The 18664-nt window shown below is 44.5% G+C and overlaps 2 protein-coding genes across 2 annotated transcripts; both read left to right on the top strand.

Annotated features, from left to right (window-relative positions):
* Positions 1-4511: 4511 nt before the first annotated feature.
* On the top strand, positions 4512-5459 carry LOC311586339 (olfactory receptor 2W3-like; the record flags this gene model as incomplete). The annotated part of the gene is made up of 1 exon (XM_084762301.1): positions 4512-5459. The coding sequence occupies one exon, from the start codon at positions 4512-4514 to the stop codon at positions 5457-5459; it is 948 nt and encodes a 315-aa protein (XP_084618427.1).
* An 8736-nt stretch (positions 5460-14195) lies between these two features.
* Positions 14196-15116, top strand: LOC311586073 (olfactory receptor 2AK2-like; the record flags this gene model as incomplete). The annotated part of the gene is made up of 1 exon (XM_084761885.1): positions 14196-15116. One exon carries the CDS (start codon positions 14196-14198, stop codon positions 15114-15116), a length of 921 nt encoding a protein of 306 aa, XP_084618011.1.
* Positions 15117-18664: the final 3548 nt, after the last annotated feature.

Here is an 18664-nt window from a genome sequence, read left to right as displayed (position 1 = left end):
GCAGAAACCTTTTAGTGAATGCAGCACCTTAGACCATGAAGCCACCCTGACCTCCTGCGGGAGTCCATTTCTGTAGATGCCACTAAGCGGTTTCCAAGAACAGAATCGGACCGCAGCCTCTTTGATTTCATGTGAACAAAGAAAATCGAGGCTCTCGCAATTTAGTCCAAATAAACAGACGATCAGAACCTCTGGTACCATTTAGCTTTGTTCTAAATCAGATGTGTTTGAAACTGTTCATTGTGCACCTGTTAGGTGTGTCCTTAAGACCAGGGAAAGAAAAGTATAATCAGCCTTTTTTTTTTTCCCTTCTTCTCAAAGGCTATATGGAATAAATCCATAAGCCAAAGTCAGAGACATGACGTACTGGAGTAGAGACGATAGGTAGGCGTGGTGTCTGCGAGACTCGGGGACTCTTTTGCAGGTCTTTGATCTTATAACTCAAGAACTTGAGGACAGTTTTATCAGAGTTCAGTAGATAAAGCAACAAGCGTGGCTGGAGATCTAGGTAACTTCCCAGGGGAGGGAGACAGATAAAAGGAAAAGAGGAACTCATGCTTTCTGAGTTAGCTGTCAAAAAAGCAGGCAGGCTCCTCTGTTGAAATGTAGAGCAGCTATATGGAGGAGGAAGGTGTGATGACAGAGAGACAGAGCGAGGGGAGAGAGAGAAAAGGAGGGAGAGAGAGAGAGAGAGAGAGAGAGACAGACAGACAGACAGACAGAGAGACAGAGAGAGGGAGGGAGAGAGAGAGAGAGAGAGAGAGAGAGAGAGAGAGAGAGAGAAAGAGAAAGAAAGAAAGAAAGAAAGAAAGAAAGAAAGAAAGAAAGAAAGAAAGAAAAAGAAAAAGCTACACCTTCTGAGCTCAGAAACCAGGCAGGCTTAGAGTGAGTGTCTGCAGGCAGCTGTATCTGATGCTGCTTACGTCTGCCACGCCTATCACGACAGCAAAGGTCTCTCTTCCTGTTTTCTTATTGCATCTTCTAGGTAGCCTGTCTCTTTCCATCCTTTGGTTTCAGGCTGGTCTTGTTTAGGTTGAAAACCAGGATTATTTTTTTCCTTATTGGAGTGTTTCTTCTGCTTAGTCTAGGCAGAAGGAGCACCGGCTGGCTAAGTCCCAAGGGTGTTATCAAGCACTAAGCAAGACATTTGCAAAGGGGGAATACCCAAGGTGGTCAGCCATATTGTTTGTCTCAGAGGAAGTCTACAGGTTGATAGTCATTTCACAAAGGATGCTGGGAAATAGAGGTCGCAGAGCCCTTTTTTTCTCCTTCTCTATGCCTTCCATCCCTGTCAGGAGCAGACTGAGTCAGCAGAGACAGGGTGGTGAGACAGGACACAGCCTGTTCTCTGTCATTCACTGTGGCTGGCTGCTTCATAACTAGGGCAATCTTGTGTCTCATAGACCTTTTTTGTTTACTATTAGTCATATGAAGTTTACCTAAAACCTTGGTTTAGATGAAGCTTTAAATTTCAGAGAACATTGACTCTTTAGTTAATCCAGAAAAATCACTGACAGATCCTTAAAACTCCGTGAGACTCCAGTGTTTATTGTTGCTGGAATTACATTGACTACTACCTGGGAAGGATGTCCACTCGTGTGTGTGTGTGTGTGTGTGTGTGTGTGTGTGTGTGTGTGTGTGTATGCTCTGCCTGCATGTACACATGCATGGCAGAGGAGGCCATCAGATCCTTTTATAGATGGTCATGAGCCACCATGTGGCTGCTGGGACTTGAACTCAGGACCTCTGAAAGAGCAGCCACTGCTCTTAACCACTGAGCCATCTCTCCAGCCCCCATCCACCCACCCCACCGCCCGAGGTCAGCTCTTAAGAAGGGATGGTTGATGGGTAAGGGTTGTTTCTAAAGTGGAAAGCCAGGGGAGAGCTAAGCTGGTCCCTGTGTGGGGGAAAAAGCCTGGCGGCCATAAGAAAGAAACAGAGTCTAAAGTGGTTTTCCCTCTTTTGCCAAAGCTTGTTTTATCATCCTTCTGCCACGCGGGAAAATGGAAGGGTGCACGGCCGAATGCTTGCTTTACTCACTAGTTTATAAATAAATATTCCACCCAACTTTTACCAAGCGTAAATCTTCTCCCTCAGGTGGAGAAGACTTCATGGTTTCTCAGGTTCCAGCCTGCAGGCGTGCACTTCTCACAGGGTGCAGACAGCTGTTAACGCGGGCGGTCATGCCCGCTCCCCGGCTCCAAGGCTGGGGGAGGGGACTCTGGGGCGAAGATATAGTTATGGAATAAACGGATTTCACTCGAATTTGTGACTCTTCTAAGGAGGATTTAACTGCTTTAAAATTAAAAACAGGAGGGAAATCCTTGCTGTTGGTCCTTTAGGCGGCCAGTCGTTATCTTGTTAATTAAATACAGAGTGAAGGGTTCCTCTTGATCAGGCCTGAGGATCAGGGGATGAGCCTAGCCTTGATCTACACCTTCAAGCCTGCGTCTGGAGGTAAGGCTTGGGGTAATCTGAGAAGAGAGAGATCCACAGGACACTGCATTACCACATGCAAAACCACCTGTGTGGGATAAAAAGGTTAGAAGCAAATCCATCAAAGACCAAGTGTGGAGGGTGGCTGAAGACGGATACAACCTGTGATGGAATCCAACAGGTAAATAAGCTAACATTGGGTGTGGCTCACAGATCATGGAGAAAAAGGCCGTGGTGGCGCAGAAGGTGGAGGCAAGAGAACCAGATGTTCAAGGTCGTCCTAGATGACGTAGTAAGGTGGAAGCCAGCCTTGCAGACATGGGAGCACGTCTCAGAAGGGGATGGTGGTGCTACAGGGATAATTCAGTGATTACAAGCACTGGTTTTTAACTTGGTGGGTCACATCCATCTGTCACTCAAGTCTCAAGGAATTTGATGCCCTCTTCTGGCCTCCTAGGGTACTGTACACACGTGGCGCATAGATACACATGCAGGCAACGCACCCAAACACATAAAACAAAAATAAAATATTTTAAAGATTGTGGAGATGCTGAGCATGGTGGCGCACACCTTTAATCCCAGCACTCGGGAGGCAGAGGCAGGCAGATCGCTGTGAGTTCGAGACTGGCCTGGTCTATAAAGTGAGTCCAGGACAGCCAAGGCTACACAGAGTGACCTTGTCTCGAAAAACAAAAACAAACAAACAAACAAAAGATTATGGAGATGCAAAGAGCCTAATATGTACTCTCTTAGGCCTCAGGGAGAAGCTAATCTCTCCAAAAGTTCGTTGACTGCTCAAAATTACCAATCATTTTGAACTTGCTTCAAGAACACTTAGAAAATTTACTCACAAGCAAATGTGGTCCCAGGACAAATGGCCCAGCTCCTTCCCAGGGTGAGGCAGAGCAAATCGGTTTTGGCTTGATTACATGGCGTTTGGATCGGGGTGTGTGTGTGTGTGTGTGTGTGTGTGTGTGTGTGTGTGTGTGTGTGTGAGTTATAGGAGGCATGTAGGATTTTCTATTTTAAAAACCCATGCCCTCAAAGCCAGCTGGAGTGGCACATACTTGCAATCCCAGTGCTCAGGAGGCTGAGGCAGGAGTCTTGAGTTTTAGGCAAAACTTAGGCTACATAGTGTTATAGAGTTTGTGACCCCCCTAGGAAAAGAATATAGACTCAGTCCAATTATAACTAAAAGATTTATTGATTAGTGGCTAACACAATGAATAGTTTCTGAGCCAGATTTTCTATTGTCAAGAGAAATAGAGTGAGGGAAGGATTTTTTAATGGGAAACCACAAAAAGATCCTCAATCTGTATGCCAGCAAGCAGGCAAAACGAGTTTGTTCTACCAAGTTGTGACCCCCAAACAATCTTTGGTTATCTGCATAAACAAGTTACAGAAGCAAGAGAGCAGTTAGTCATATCATAATAAGTAGATGGTCATGCTGTATGTTTCTGGGAGGGGTCAGGGAGTCAGGGTTACTTGGAACTTATCTTCCAGGGACTGAGCTTGTGGGTACCATGATGGATGTCCAGCATGGAATGGAGTTTCTTTAGCAATCACAATAGGGATACCTTGGTCCAAAGAGTTAAAACTATAATTGTTTCTTCAAATTTCGAAATGTATTTTTATACTTACAAGATACACCAGGAGCAGGTAGCTCACTATGAATTTGAAGCTAACCTTGACTGCAATGTATATTCCTGAACAATCTGAGACTTTGTCCAAAATAAAAAATTAAAAAAAAATTTTTAATGCAGAATCCTTATTTCAGAAGATGGCACAAGTATCTTGTTTGCAGGTTTAGTCTGTTCATTTTCTCTCTAAAATGTTTGTATTTTAATTTTGAGCATAATTTTTATTCATTTAAAACGTATTTTCAGGTTTTTGTTTTGTTTTCATGGGATTTCTGATCGTCAGGTTAGAAATATTTTATCCACTTCTATAAGTAACCCCATAAATTATGTGCAGATGGATCATTTTCATTAGAAATTTAAGTGTCATTAGTAATACTAAATTTATTTATTTATCTCTTTATTTATTGTTTTCCGTCCTCCTCAGGTACAGTAGAGATGGACGCAGCCAACGACAGCACTTTCAGCCGCTTCATCCTGGTAGGCTTCTCTGACCGGCCCCAGCTGGAGAAGATCCTCTTCGCAGTCATCCTGCCCGCCTACCTCTTGACACTGCTGGGCAACAGCACCATCATCCTGGTGTCAAGGCTGGACCCACACCTGCACACCCCCATGTACTTCTTCCTCACACACCTGTCCTTCCTAGACCTCAGCTTCACCAGTAGCTCCATCCCACAGCTGCTCTACAACCTCAGTGGGCAGGACAAGACCATCAGCTATGTGGGCTGTGCTCTGCAGCTGGTCCTGTTCCTGGGCCTGGGCGGTGTAGAGTGCCTCCTGCTGGCCGTCATGGCCTATGACCGCTATGTGGCTGTCTGCAAGCCCCTGCACTACATGGTGGTCATGAGCCCCAGGCTCTGCATGATTTTAGTGTCCCTTGCTTGGGGCTGTGGTGTGGCCAACTCTTTGATTATGTCCCCAATGACACTGTGGCTACCTCGCTGTGGGTACCGCAAGGTGGACCACTTCCTCTGCGAGATGCCAGCCCTCATCAGGATGGCCTGTGTCAACACAGCCATCATCGAAGGCATTGCCTTCATCCTGGCAATAGGCATCGTGCTGTCACCCCTGGTGTTCATCTTGGTTTCTTATTTTTATATCGTGAGGGCCGTGTTAAGTATGCAGTCATCCTCGGGAAGACACAAAGTCTTCAACACCTGCGGCTCGCACCTCACCGTGGTCTCGCTTTTCTACGGAAATATCATCTACATGTACATGCAGCCGGGGAACAGCTCCTCGAAAGACCAGGGCAAGTTCCTCACCCTCTTCTACAACATGGTCACCCCTCTCCTCAACCCTCTGATCTACACTCTCAGGAACAAGGAGGTGAAAGGGGCACTCAGGAGACTGATTTGGGGAAATATGAGTTTAAGAAAGAAGTTATAATCAAAGGCAAAGTTGGGACCCCCCAAGATGTTAAAACATTACAAATTTTGAGGTGGCTGATCGTGGTCCATACCCCCAGCACCTGTCTGAACGGAAGCAGAATTCATTGCAGACTTTTGGCCCATTGTCTTTGTGTGTGAGGATTGTGAAGGAGTGCGCGAGTTCCAATATCCTCAAGCAGTATGTGTTGATGTCAGGCCTGCTGACCACCCCTGTTGCCCAAATGCCAACATGTACCACCGAGGAAGGCTAGGAATGAGGTCAAGTCAGTCTGGGAAGGAGATTGAGTAGCTGACTGAGAGAAATGGGATTCCCTTAGCACAGACTTTGTGGGCGTTTAGCCTTCACCTACAGCATGGAATCTCACTCTGGGATGTACAAGTCTGACAAGAGGCTGTCAGCATGGACAGGAGCTTTCACTCAACCTTCGTTGTACTGTAAAAGATCTTTCCCTGGCAGGCCATGTCCATTATACTTACATACCCACTTCCTCACTCAGCAGCACTAAGGGAGGCCCTTTAATTCTCTTTAATGGCAGTTGTTTATTTACTGAGGGCACACATCCGTGGCTCATGTGTGGAAGTCAGAAGGCAACTTGAGTGAGAGCTGGTTCTTTCCCTCCACCACGGAGGTCCTGAGGATTGAACTCAGATTGGCACAAATGGCCACAAGCATTTTACTTTCAGTGCCATCTCAGCATCTCAGGGAGAGGAGGCCTCTCTGTTCCTCGAAGTGTTTCCAATACAGAATCAAACATCTGGTCACACCTGTCTAGTCACTGAGTCTGTGAGATGTTACCTGCTGGTGACAGAGTGTCAAGAATTAAAGCTGCTGTTCAACAATACATGGCAAAGACATGAAAGGGGACAACCATGGGCTAGGGAAGGCTTGATGGGGACACATCCAGGGGATGGTTTTGAGGTGACATTTCATCTGTGTGATAAAAAAAAAAAAGAGGCCCTGGACATCACTCCTGCACCAAGGTGGTTCATGTTTCTTTAGGTCAGAGTGATCCTTGAGGCTTTAAGAGATGGGAAAATAGGAGAACCACAAGAGGGCAGCAACAACTGCCAGGCAGGAGGGCAGGATCTCCAGTACAAACAGAGGACATTAAAAAGAGAAATAAGTTCCATAATGTGCATCGCAGTTTTCCAGGGCTGTTTCCTCTGCTGTGAGCGGATACAAACGGATGCTAAGGTCAAAGGTACAAACACAGAGGTTACTTAGAAAGGGGAAGAGAAAAGAAGAGCAGGGGCCTACGAGGATGAACATGCTCCATATGCAGTATTTATCCATACAAACACTTAAAGCATTAAAAAAAACAATTACACAAGAGATGGGAGAGAGTGAAGATTGTGCCTGGCTTTCTTGGCTGCTGCTTTTTCCTTTCTATGTCATAGGAACTGGTCACTAGCTGAAGTGTGCGGAGATGCAGAGTCCTGCCATGGGGTAGGGTGGGATTTGAAGAGTGGAAATTAAGTCCAACATCCTCTTCACTGAGAGCAAAAACCTTTCAGTTTGGCTTGGTTTTTCTTTTTTGCTGCTTTCCTCTGTCCTTTCAGTGTTTGGTGAGATGCACCCAGAATGAAATGTTTCCACGTGCTTTGCAAACGTCTCTCTAGAGGTATGAGCAGTATCAGGGCCTGAACACAAAACATACCTCTAGGTGTGGTTCAGAAAAGGGAGATTGTGTTAGTGTAGTTTGAAAATGACATAGCAGCAGCAGGGGACGCAACCCCCCAGAGCAGCCAGCTGTTTGTGATGAAGGCACCCGCAGAGGCCAGGCACGCAGCTCAGGTGGGACAGCACTCGTCTGGCATGCACAGACCCAGCCTGGTAACAAACGCCCATCATCCTGCCACTGGAGAGGTGAAGGCAGGGGTTACAGACAGGTTACGTAATGAGTTCAAACCCAGCACAGGACACACAAGACCCCGTCTCAATGAGAAAAAGAGGGTGGGGGAATGGAGAGATATCTCAGCAGTTGAGAGCGCTTACTGCTCTTGTAGAGGACCTGGGTTCAATCCTAGCACCCATACAATGGGTCACAATGGTATAATAACCCCAGTCTCAAGGGATTTGATGCCCTCTTCTGGCCCCTGCAGGCATAAGACAAAAAAGTGATACACAACACACATGCAGGCAAAACAGCCATACATATACACTTAAAAATATTTTGAAAGGTACACACATGTATAACTTCTGACTCCATATTGAAGAAATGGACCAGAAGTGCATCAGCCAATGCCAGTCTGTGCTGCAAGACAGCATGTTATATTTACATTTAACTTTTAAAAAATTAAACTCACTAATATCCTATTTTGTTTGGTTTGGTGTTCATTTACTTTTATGTTCATTTGTGTTGAGTCAGGGTCTCATATAGCCCAGGATGGCCTCCAACCCACTATGTAGTGAAGGATGGCCCCAAACCTCTGATCTTCCCACTTTCCCCTCCTGTACCTTCACCTGTACACCTTACAGGCATATGTTAACACTCCTGGCTAAAAACACAGTCTCTTTTAGTACTGCAAATACTAATTGTGTGAACTTTTAAAAGAAAGAGGACCCTCAGCCCTAATGTCACATTTTATAGTCCAGAGACGCCACCTGATGGTTCTGCGCTGTGTTCTCACCTCCTCAGGATGAAGTCCATCTTGTGAAAAATATTTATTTTCCATATAACACGTCTCATGAAATTATAAAACTATCAAGAGTATTTAAAGCATAAGTAGAAATGGCCCAGCAGTTAAGAGCACCGGCTGCTCTTCCAGAGGACCCGGGTTCAATTCCTAGCACCCACATGACAGTGCACAATCATCTTGGGAATTCACGAGATCTGACATCCTCTTCTGGCCTCCTCGAGTACCAAGCATGTACATAGTACAAGGAAACACATATAAACAAAACAACCACACACATACAACAGAAGAATAAATAAGCTATAACATGCGAGATGCACCAAAAAAGTACATCTAGAAGGTGATACAAGCTACTAGACCATATCATACATATACAAAAATTGATGAGGTTGGTATTTATGACAAACAGGGTGTTGCAATTATTTTTATTGCCCCTTTAATACAGCTACACTTGGAAACTTTGTGTACCTCACAGTTTTCCAGGACAAGAGCGTTCATTGCTTAGCACAGAAATGATGATGGCACAGTGCCTTTTTATACACATAAATATTATACCTTAGTTATTGGATGAACTTGGAATTTTAATTTAAATGAAAAGGAAAAGAACTAGTAGTAAAGTTAAGAGAAAATATAAAATAAGAAAAGAGGAGTGAAAAGATCTTCTAAGGCTAAATTTGCAGAGTGAAATTTGCAGAAATCCAAACATCAAATGCATTGTGGTGGTAGCTTTATGATTATAAAGCAGTAGACTGATGGGTCACTAGTTAATTAGGTAAAAAAAAAAAACCATTGAATGTGGAAGAAACCATAAAATCCAGAGCAAATGGGTAAGAGACACCATGAATAACATTTCTAATAAGAATGTGTAAGTTAGGGGCTGGAGAGATGGCTCAGAGGTTAAGAGCACCACCTGCTCTTCCAGAGGTCCTGAGTTCAATTCCCAGCAACCACATGGTGGCTCACAATTATCTATAATGTGATTTGATGCCTTCTTCAGCAGATAAAGCACTCATATACAAAAAGAAAGAAAGAAAGAAAGAAAGAAAGAAAGAAAGAAAGAAAGTGTAAGCAACAGAAAAATACAAGAAAAGGCTCTGCTGTTAAGTTGTACAAAATATTCATTTCAAGGTTAATGAAGCCCACTTTTCACCTGTTAATCTACAGATAAATATCAATGACTATACAGGAAGAACAATATCATTTTTCTTAAACCTACTATTCTCTACCCAAAAAAGTTATCAAGAAAAACGTTTCATTGAAAAAGGTATCAGTACTTTAAAAAGTGCACAATGTAACATGTAAAGAGTGATGTAGAATTCACTGGGTCAGATTTTTATGAGCTGAGCATGGTGGTGCACACCTTCAATCCCAGAGCTCTGAGGCAGAGGTAGGTGGGTCTCTGTGAATTGTAGGCCAGCCTGGTCTGCAAAGCAAGTCCAAAGCAACCAGGGCTACACAGAGAAACCTTGTCTCAGAAAAAACCATTTTTTTTTTACAGTTAACCCAGTAAATATTATCAAAGGCTACATTTGTAATGAAGCTTCTTCTTAGAATCAGAATACGGTCTCCATGTAAAAGGGCAAAATAAAAACAGACATTTGTATTAATAGATCAAAAGTTAAACATGTTACCTGTGCACACTGGGAGTAAGCTTCGGATAATTTATTTCAAAGAGCTAGTTTTTACAAGGCTGTTTTGATGTTGCTACTTTGAGAAACAGTACAAAATTCAGTGTGCAGTCAATATTAAACAGTTTCATTCATTTTTCCTCGTCTAATAAAAATTTTAACTTCTTTAGATTAACAGAACCAATTTTTTTTTTTTTTTTGGCAGCAGGAAAAGATTTCACCTTGTGTGATCCGATTCCTGCTCCAAGCTCAGGCACAGTGAACTAGTTTTGATTCCAACATCAAACCGACCTGAGACCTTGCTAAACATGATTCTCCTACATCAGTGATCATGCTGAACATTTGAAATTGGTCTTCAGAAATGTGTGGTGCAGACCAAATCCTAGGTTATATGATTCCTCAAAATAGCATATTCATCATGTTTTTAACATCTACATATTGCAGCTTATTCCTTATGCTTCTAGTGCGAGTGTGTGTGTTAAGTGTACACGGGATGAGATTTTTCTTAACTTATCAGCTTCAGTCCTGAGCTGAAAGTATGTTTTGAACATTCATTCTGGCCTCTTTTAAATTCTGCTGTGCAGTGTACGCACAGGAGTGCTAATAAAGAGGTGCAGCTCTGATGTACATGCTGTGTTTATTTAATTGTGGACAGGAGGCCAGCTTTTCCCAGGAGGATTCTGAAAGAATGCCTATGAGGTCTAATCTTCCACAGGCAGCCAGGGCATTTAAGACCTTAAAAGTCTTCTGTGGATGCTAAAATGATATTTCCTCCTCACTTAATGTTAAGTGAGGTTATTTTTTTGAGGCAAAAAAAAAAAAAACCCCACAAAAAACTCAACTACCTTACAAATTCACGGTGGGCTAGCAGGTTCCAAAATGTGCTTGAAATTAGATTTAGAAGCCAGGGTTTCTTTTCTGATTCACAGATTAAACAGCTTGATTCACTGGATATTAACATCATATTTAAAAGTTAATCATGCTTTCTACCTATTATCTCAGCGTGTCTTGTCTTTCTAAGTATTTTGGGTAAGGTTCATTTTCCGTTCTTACTTAGTACTCCATTTTTTGAGGAGAAACCCTAGGAAAGTGAGATCTGTGCCTCTGATACACAGTTGCTTCTGCTGTAGCTAAAATCATGTTAGTTAAGTTTATAAAAAGACAGGCAGTCCGTATATCTAGTGAAGGGGAAAGGTCACGCGATCCTCATGGTAAAAAAGCGCAGCTTGATGGAAGACGGAATTCTGGCTTGGTCACAGCACAGCCCCTTAGCTGACGAAGGAGCCCTGCAGACCCCGAGTTCCTGAAGGAAAGCAGAATTCCCTGCTGAGCTAGCTTGCTGTCCATCTTGCTGAGGAGACCCTACAGCAGCGGTGTTCTTGCTGGCGAAGGTATGTCTTGGGATTAGTGCGGAAAGTGCATTGTTTGTGCGTCCCTGCTCTTGAATGGAGTCAATGCCTGGTTAGATGCATAATCCAGGTATCAGGTAAAAAATATCTGCTATGTCACAGTGTAAGAATGCTGCCCTTTGATGTCCTCAAGCCTGTAACCCTCTCATGAGGAGAAAGGGACTGGGCACTCCCAGTTTGAGGGGACAAGTTTGTCATAAAATATGCCATTTGTTGGTGGACTTAAGACTATTTTCTGAATGCTCCACCACACATCAAGGACATATGCTCAACCATGTTCATAGCAGCCTTATTCATAATAGCTGGAACCTGGAAACAGCCTAAGTGTCCCTCAGTTGAAGAATCAATAAAGAAACTATGGTACATTTACACTATGGAATACTTCTCATCTATTAAAAACAAGGAAATCCTGAAATTTGTGGGCAAATGGATGGAACTAGAAACGATCATACTGAGTTAACCCAGAAGCAGAAAGACTCACATGGTATACATGCACGTCCCATGAAAGTCTTCACTTCCCAGGAGATTGGGATAGATGTGAGGACATCCTACTGAAACTCTAGGTAAGAGAAAGATAGGAGATGGGGAAATAGAAGGACCCAGAGGGTCCTAGAAACCTACAAGAAGAATATTTTCTGATTTCAAAATTAATTATGGTTTAATTTATTAACTACAGAGATGCAATGTGATGATTTGATGCGAGTACAGGGTATACAGTGTGTAAGGATAAACATCAGGCTACTTGACATCTCTCCCAGTGATTCCAAGTGACCCTTATACAGAATCCCATCTGGTAAAGCAGGCGGCTGTGACAGGGATCCAACAGGAGTGAGGTGTGCCCACTACTCTGGGCTGTCTCAGCACAGCCTGGCCTCCAAAGGGAACTAGCCATATCTAAAACACATTGTGTTAGGGATGGACTGAGGAAGTTTCCAGAACTAGGGCTGCAGCAGCTGTTGCTGCTGTTGCTGCTGTTAGTACTGGTGGTACAGGTGCTGTTGGTGCTGGTGCTGATGCTGGTGGTGCAGCTGGTGGTATTGGTGCCGTTGGTGCAGCTAGTGGTGCTGGTGCTGCTGGTGGTAATGCTGGTGGAAATGGTGGTGGTGGTGCTGATGCTGGTGGTGGTGGTGCTGGTGCTGGTGGTGCTGCTGCTGGTGGTGGTAGTGATGCTGGTGATACTGGTGGTTCTGGTGGTGCTAATTAATGCTGGTGGTAATGGTGCTGGTGGTGGTGCTGGTGGTGATGCTTGTGGTGGTGGTGGTGCTGCTGCTGCTACAGATTGAATTTTGCCTTGAGCGGTGGAGAAACCTGACTAGGAGTTTCCAACATGTTGAACAAAAGTGAAAATTCTGCTCTAAATGCAATGAAGAGAAAGGAAAATGTGCCTTTTCCAATTTTACAACATTTAAAAGTAGTTCAAACATAAGGACTCAGCGGACACTGACTAAGGTTCTAATAATGAGAGCCAGGACTAGGCTGGTCTTGGTGGTGCAGGCTCTGACCCAGCACTCAGGAGGGCAGGAAAGGATTGCAGTTGAGGACACACCTAGGCTACTGAGCAGGATGAGGGACACCTAGCCTCAACAACCAATACCTACGGGGTTAACTCAGGGGACAGTGCGTGCCTAGGCCAGGTGTTTTATTCCAGTAAAACACACACACACACACACACACACACACACACACACACACACACACATACATATGCACACATGCACATTCACAGACATGTACACACACACCACACACACACACATACACACATGCATATGCACACATACATCCATACTCACGCAGACTCACACACATGCACACATGCACACACACATGTACACACACACATACACAAATACACGCACACACGCACCATGGAAATCAGCACGGAACTCCACACTTTGAGCAGCGACCACTGACAGAGTCTTGACAATACCCGACACCCAGGGCAATTTAAGAGCAAAATGAAACTGTGGAGAGTCTAGCATTTTACTGTCTTGGGGGATAGCAAGAAGTGTGGGTTAACTGAAGTCTTTATATAAAAAGTAATACCCAATTCCTACATTACTCTTAACTCTGCTTAATTCTCTTTCATAGCTCATTTTTTGAGAATTCCAAAAAATGTTGCCGAGTCCTCTGTTACTTTAAAGCAGTCCCCTTGCTCTTTGCAGCAGATGTATAGTATATGCGTAAGGTAATAAAAGGCTTAACACGGTTTCGAGGGATGCTCTCTCGCATTATGTAACTCTCTTGTGGATACCATACATCCTCTTACTTTTCACATTGCACAACGATCTCAGGGTTCCATTCCCTTTCCTGTACACGGTTCTGTGTTGCTAGTTCCTCAGACTCTCCCACCAGGACCTTTGTTCACCCGGAGAAGAGAACAGAGTGAGTCAATGCTCACTCACTTGGGTCAGAGGGACCCAAGCTCCATCCTCTCACCAGGAAGAAGCCTAGTGGGAATAGAGAATTTGCAGAGAATTGTATAACTGCTAGTCTTATGATCATTTGAATTTCATCCTGTGATCTCAAAAGTGTTTATTCTTATTTCTTCAGTTATAACTTATTTAAAAAGAACCCTCCGATCAAAAGAGAGACTGAAGACTCCATCCATGTAGAAATGTTAAGGACAGAGAATCTGGAATTCTTGATTTAAAAATGAATTTATCTGGCATGCATTGAAACAGCACAGTCTTACATTAATGCTTATGATCACAACAGATTAAGCAAAATTAAAAACATCAGGCCTGGAGAGATAGATGGCTTAGAGGTTAAGAGCACTGACTGCTCTTCCAAAGGTCCTGAGTTCAATTCCTAGCAACCATCTATAATGAGATGTGGTGCCCTCTTCTGGTGTTCATGTGTATGTAGGTAGAACATTGTATACATAATAAATAAATAAATATGACTATTTTTCAATACATGGAAGCTTAATATACAGGACAGAAAAGAGATTGCCCTAGAGCTAATCAATAAATCTATCTCATGTAATAATTGTCACTTTCTCCCCATCAGATCATGCCCTTTGCAGGTTGCAGCTGCATTGATGGCTCAGTCTAAGCCATGGAGACAGGAAACCACAGCTGGGGGACAGACTTCACCTTGGTTGGTCTTTTCCAGGGTGGCCAGATGGACACCTTCCTCTTCACAGTCATCGCCATCCTCTTTGCAGTAGCTCTTATAGGCAACATCACACTGGTCCACCTCATCAGGCTGGACCAAAGACTCCACAGCCCCATGTACTTCCTCCTCAGCCAGCTCTCCATCATCGACATGATGTACATCTCCACCACTGTGCCCAAGATGGCAGCTAACTTCCTGTCAGGCACCAAGACCATTTCCTTTCTGGGCTGTGAGACCCAAGCTTTTGTGTTTCTGAGCCTGGGTGGGTCTGAAGCCCTGCTGCTGGGCTTCATGTCCTGTGACAGGTATATAGCCATCTGCTGGCCCCTGCACTACCCCGTGCTCATGAGCAGGAAGGTCTGCTGCTCCATGGTTGCCTGTGCCTGGACCAGCAGCTCCATCAATGCCTTAGTGCACACGCTGTATGTGTTTCAACTTCCATTCTGCAGGTCGAGGATCATTGACCACTTTTTCTGTGAGGTTCCATCTCTCATGCCACTGGTGTGTGAAGACACGTCCCAATATGAGCACACAATCCTCATGAGTGGCCTTGTCATCCTGCTGCTACCCTTCCTGGCCATCCTAGCTTCCTATGCTCAGGTGATGATTGTTGTATTCCAGATGGGCTCAGGGAAGGGACAGGGCAGAGCTGTGTCCACCTGCTCCTCCCATCTGACCGTGGCCAGCCTGTTCTATGCCACCAGTCTCTCCATCTACACCCGGCCACACTCTTTGCATTCTTCTGCAAGGGACAAGGTAGTGGCCGTGATCTACTCAATCGTCACCCCTGTTCTGAACCCATTTATCTACAGCCTGCGGAACAAGGAAGTCATGGGAGCCCTGAGGAGACATATGGGATGATAGATGTTGGTGCAGGAAAAAAAAATGTGATTTTGCAGTGGACTTTTGCAAAGGGCCTTGTGGACTGAAGATTCCGCTCAAAGCTGGTCAGGAAAATAATCGGGGGATATAAAGATCAGTGTTCTGTAAAAGCACCAGAGAGACTGTGCTCTCTTCCAGCTTATGTACCTAATGAAGCAACAGCACACAGTTTTGTCATCTTGGTGGTACCATGGTGTTGAGGTTTTGAATGGCTCTTTTCAGTATCTTGAAATATAATTCATAGGAAATGGAATATAGCTAAACATTCAGCATAACGGAAATGAATATGTGTAGGGCTGATAAAGAGAAGAACCTGCTCACTCCACTACTGTCTCTATCTGGAGACTTTTGTGTGTAAATATTATTAAGGAGGAATTAGTTCAGGCATAGAGAGATGGCTCAGAGGTTAAGAGCACCGTCTGCTCTTCCAGAGGCCCTAAGTTCAATTCCCAGCAACCACAAGGTGGCTCACAACCATCTGTTATGTGATCTGATGCCCTCTTCTGGCCTGAGGGTGTACATGCAGGCAGAGCACTGTGTACATGATAAATAAATAAATAAATGTTAAAAAAAAAAAAGGGGGGGGGGGATTAACTCACAAGTACCAGGCCATGGGGAATGTGAGTCTTCCTAGGACAGTTACATAGCAGAGTGTCTCTGACACTGTAAACACAGAAGTTTCTATGATTAGAGGCTTCCTTTTTCTCCACCACAGTTACCATTCGTAGGAATGAAATGCGATCCATATGCTCAAACTTGTGTGACTTGGAAAGAAGGGGCAAGGTATACAAGAGGCCACTGGAAAGAATGGATCAGAAGAAAGACTCATGATGATGTAAGGATATCCGCGTAAGATGCTGAAAGTGGTTCGAAGTTTACTGCCTGTATTCTCCTTGGCTGGTGCCTTAGTTTGAGGAGGACCCCAGGACCCAGATCTGCCTGTCATAAAGTTCTTCTTGTAGGTTTCCAGGACCCTGTGGGTCCTACTATTTTCCCATTCTTCCATGCTACTCTCGCCTAAAGTCTCCTAGCCGACGAACATATTCTCCACCGTTGAGTGGAGAGTGAGATCTGACTCTCACATGAACTCTGGTGCCCCTTTTCTGACCACGTCCCCTGGATGGGGAGGCCTGGCGGCACTCAGAGGAAGGATAGCAAGTTAACAAGAAGAGACTCGATATTCTAAGAGCATATATAGGGGGAGGAGGTCTCCCTCAATCACAGACATAGGGGAGGGGAGAAGGGGGGAAGTGAGAGGGAGGGAAGAATGGATGGAAACAGGGGAAGGGCTAGCAATTGAGATGTAATATGAATAAATTAATAAAAAAAAGATGCTGAAAGTGGGCAGAGATGACACCTGGGGTGGCCAGCTCCCAGAGCTCAGTGGCTGCTCTCTCCTTTCCAGCCAGGGGAGAGGTGAATCAGTGAGAATGCTCAATTGCAGGAATCTCTGGGGCTCATGGGCCTCAGCCCTCTGCTGGGTTTCCACTGAAGCCTGTGGTTAGGTCAGCTCCCAGCCCACATGTTGGGTGGCTCACAACTACCTGTAACTTCAGCTCCAACGGGTCTTAGACCCTCTTCTGGCTTCCTAGGGCACTTCACACATGCACACACATGCACACACATGCACACCCACCCACCCACCCACACACATGCACACACACAGTAGCTTTTTAAAGAACCCCTAAAAGAGGAACATACAAAAATAATTTTACCTAATTATGACTCTAATTAATCTGATATTTAAAGGGATTTAGAGGGCCAGTTTTTATCTGGGAATTCATCAGAAGTATATCTATTCAAGCTGAAGAAGCCGAGCCCTGAGTCTTCACTTTGTATTCCTGCCACTGAAGAAAAATTCTACTGTATAAAGACCAGAAAACATAGACTACTACCGGCTCTCAGCTTTTAAAAATATGCATCAGTAGATGGGTTACACTACTGGGGACTTAAGATTCCCCTGTATTAAATCTGGAATACACAGTGATTTTATGATGGGCCATAGGAGTTAGAACTCATGAAGGTAATTTCAGCTAGGAGTAGAGATGGCCTGTAGGAGCCTTGAGTCAGGAAAAGAACTCATCTTCTAGGACAAAGACTGTCGCCATACACATAGGCCTTGGCTTAAATATTATTATTATTGTTGTGGTTGTTTTGTTGATTTTTTTTTTTGAGACAGAGTTTTTCTATATAGCCCTGACTGTCCTGGACTGACTTTGTAGATCAGGCTGGCCTAGAACTCACAGAAATTGGCTTTCCTCTGCCTTCCAAGTGCTAGGATTAAAGGAGAACACCACCACTGCCCAGCCTTAATGTATTACTCCTGTTGTGTGGATAATGTGTGCGTGAACATGAGTGTGCACCTGACACAGAGCACTGACAGAGATCAAAGGACAACTTTGGGAATCCAGTCTGGCTTCTAGAAAACTGAACTCCAGTCCTCGGGTTCAGAGAGCGAGCTCTTTCCCCCTGCTGAGCTGTCTCTGTGGCCCAGTGCTGCCTACTGCTTTTTGTTTTTTCTGAGGGGTTCTATTCTAGGAGGAAGGCAGAAATTGACGGACAATTTCCTTCTCTCTAGCTTTGTGTAGAACGATAAATGAACATTTATTTTTCTCTATATTTTAAGTCACTTTCTCTTCTTGCTAGTGAGCATTTGAACCTAGTGCTAGGATTGATGCCAAAGCATTCCATCATAAGCCCTACTCCTTTAAGATACTGGTCATTTTGGTGGTCATATCCCACTGCCTGAAGATATTGGCGCACATCCTGCGGCAGTGCCCTTTCTGGAACCCTGAGTTAAGAAGCCGTTCTGTGCTGAGGTTTTACACCTGTGATACGTGACCTTCCCCAGAACCTGGCCCCTCCGTGCTCTATCACATACACTCTCCCAGACTAAATCATGGGATGTAAAGCTCCCCATCAACCCCTGATGGGGATATTTTCTTTATTTCTGCCATTTGTCTAAAGGCTCTCTGCTCTGTTGCTTCCCCACTCTCGTAGGAGCTTTGCCTCTCTGTTTCACTCCTATTTCCAGCTGTCCCTCTTAGTGAATCTCCTCTTGGGAAGAGAAGGCTCTCCATCCTTTGTTAGGCCCTGCTGTGCTGTTTCTGATGAGATTACACTGTTCCTTTTTCAAGACTCTCCTACGTCAAGGCCTCACCATGGTCAGCAGACCCTTTCTTCTACTGACTTCATTCCCCAAGAGGCACCACGTTTCATCCTTCGCAAATCAACTGTTGCTGCCTGGTTCTTACACGCGACACAGAATTCTGGCTTTAAACCCAAGCAACATTTGCTTGCCGATCGGAGGGGCAGTCACTTGTTCTGTAGGAGAAGTGGCCGCAATGTGCATTTAAAATAATGTTAGTACAGGACAGTTTTGTCACAATTGCTCTATGCTAGAGTGTACAGCACACAATATAGAAGGATTTTAGACTCACAGGGAACTGTTGGAATTGTGTTAAATGTGTCCCATTGCTAGGGTAGGCAAAGAGTCGGGGGATTGGGAGAAAAGCAGATTCCCAAAG

This window comes from Acomys minous, assembly GCF_964271855.1.
Source record: "Acomys minous genome assembly, chromosome: 16".
Lineage (NCBI taxonomy): Eukaryota > Metazoa > Chordata > Mammalia > Rodentia > Muridae > Acomys > Acomys minous.
This window is presented reverse-complemented; position numbering and strand designations above follow the sequence as displayed.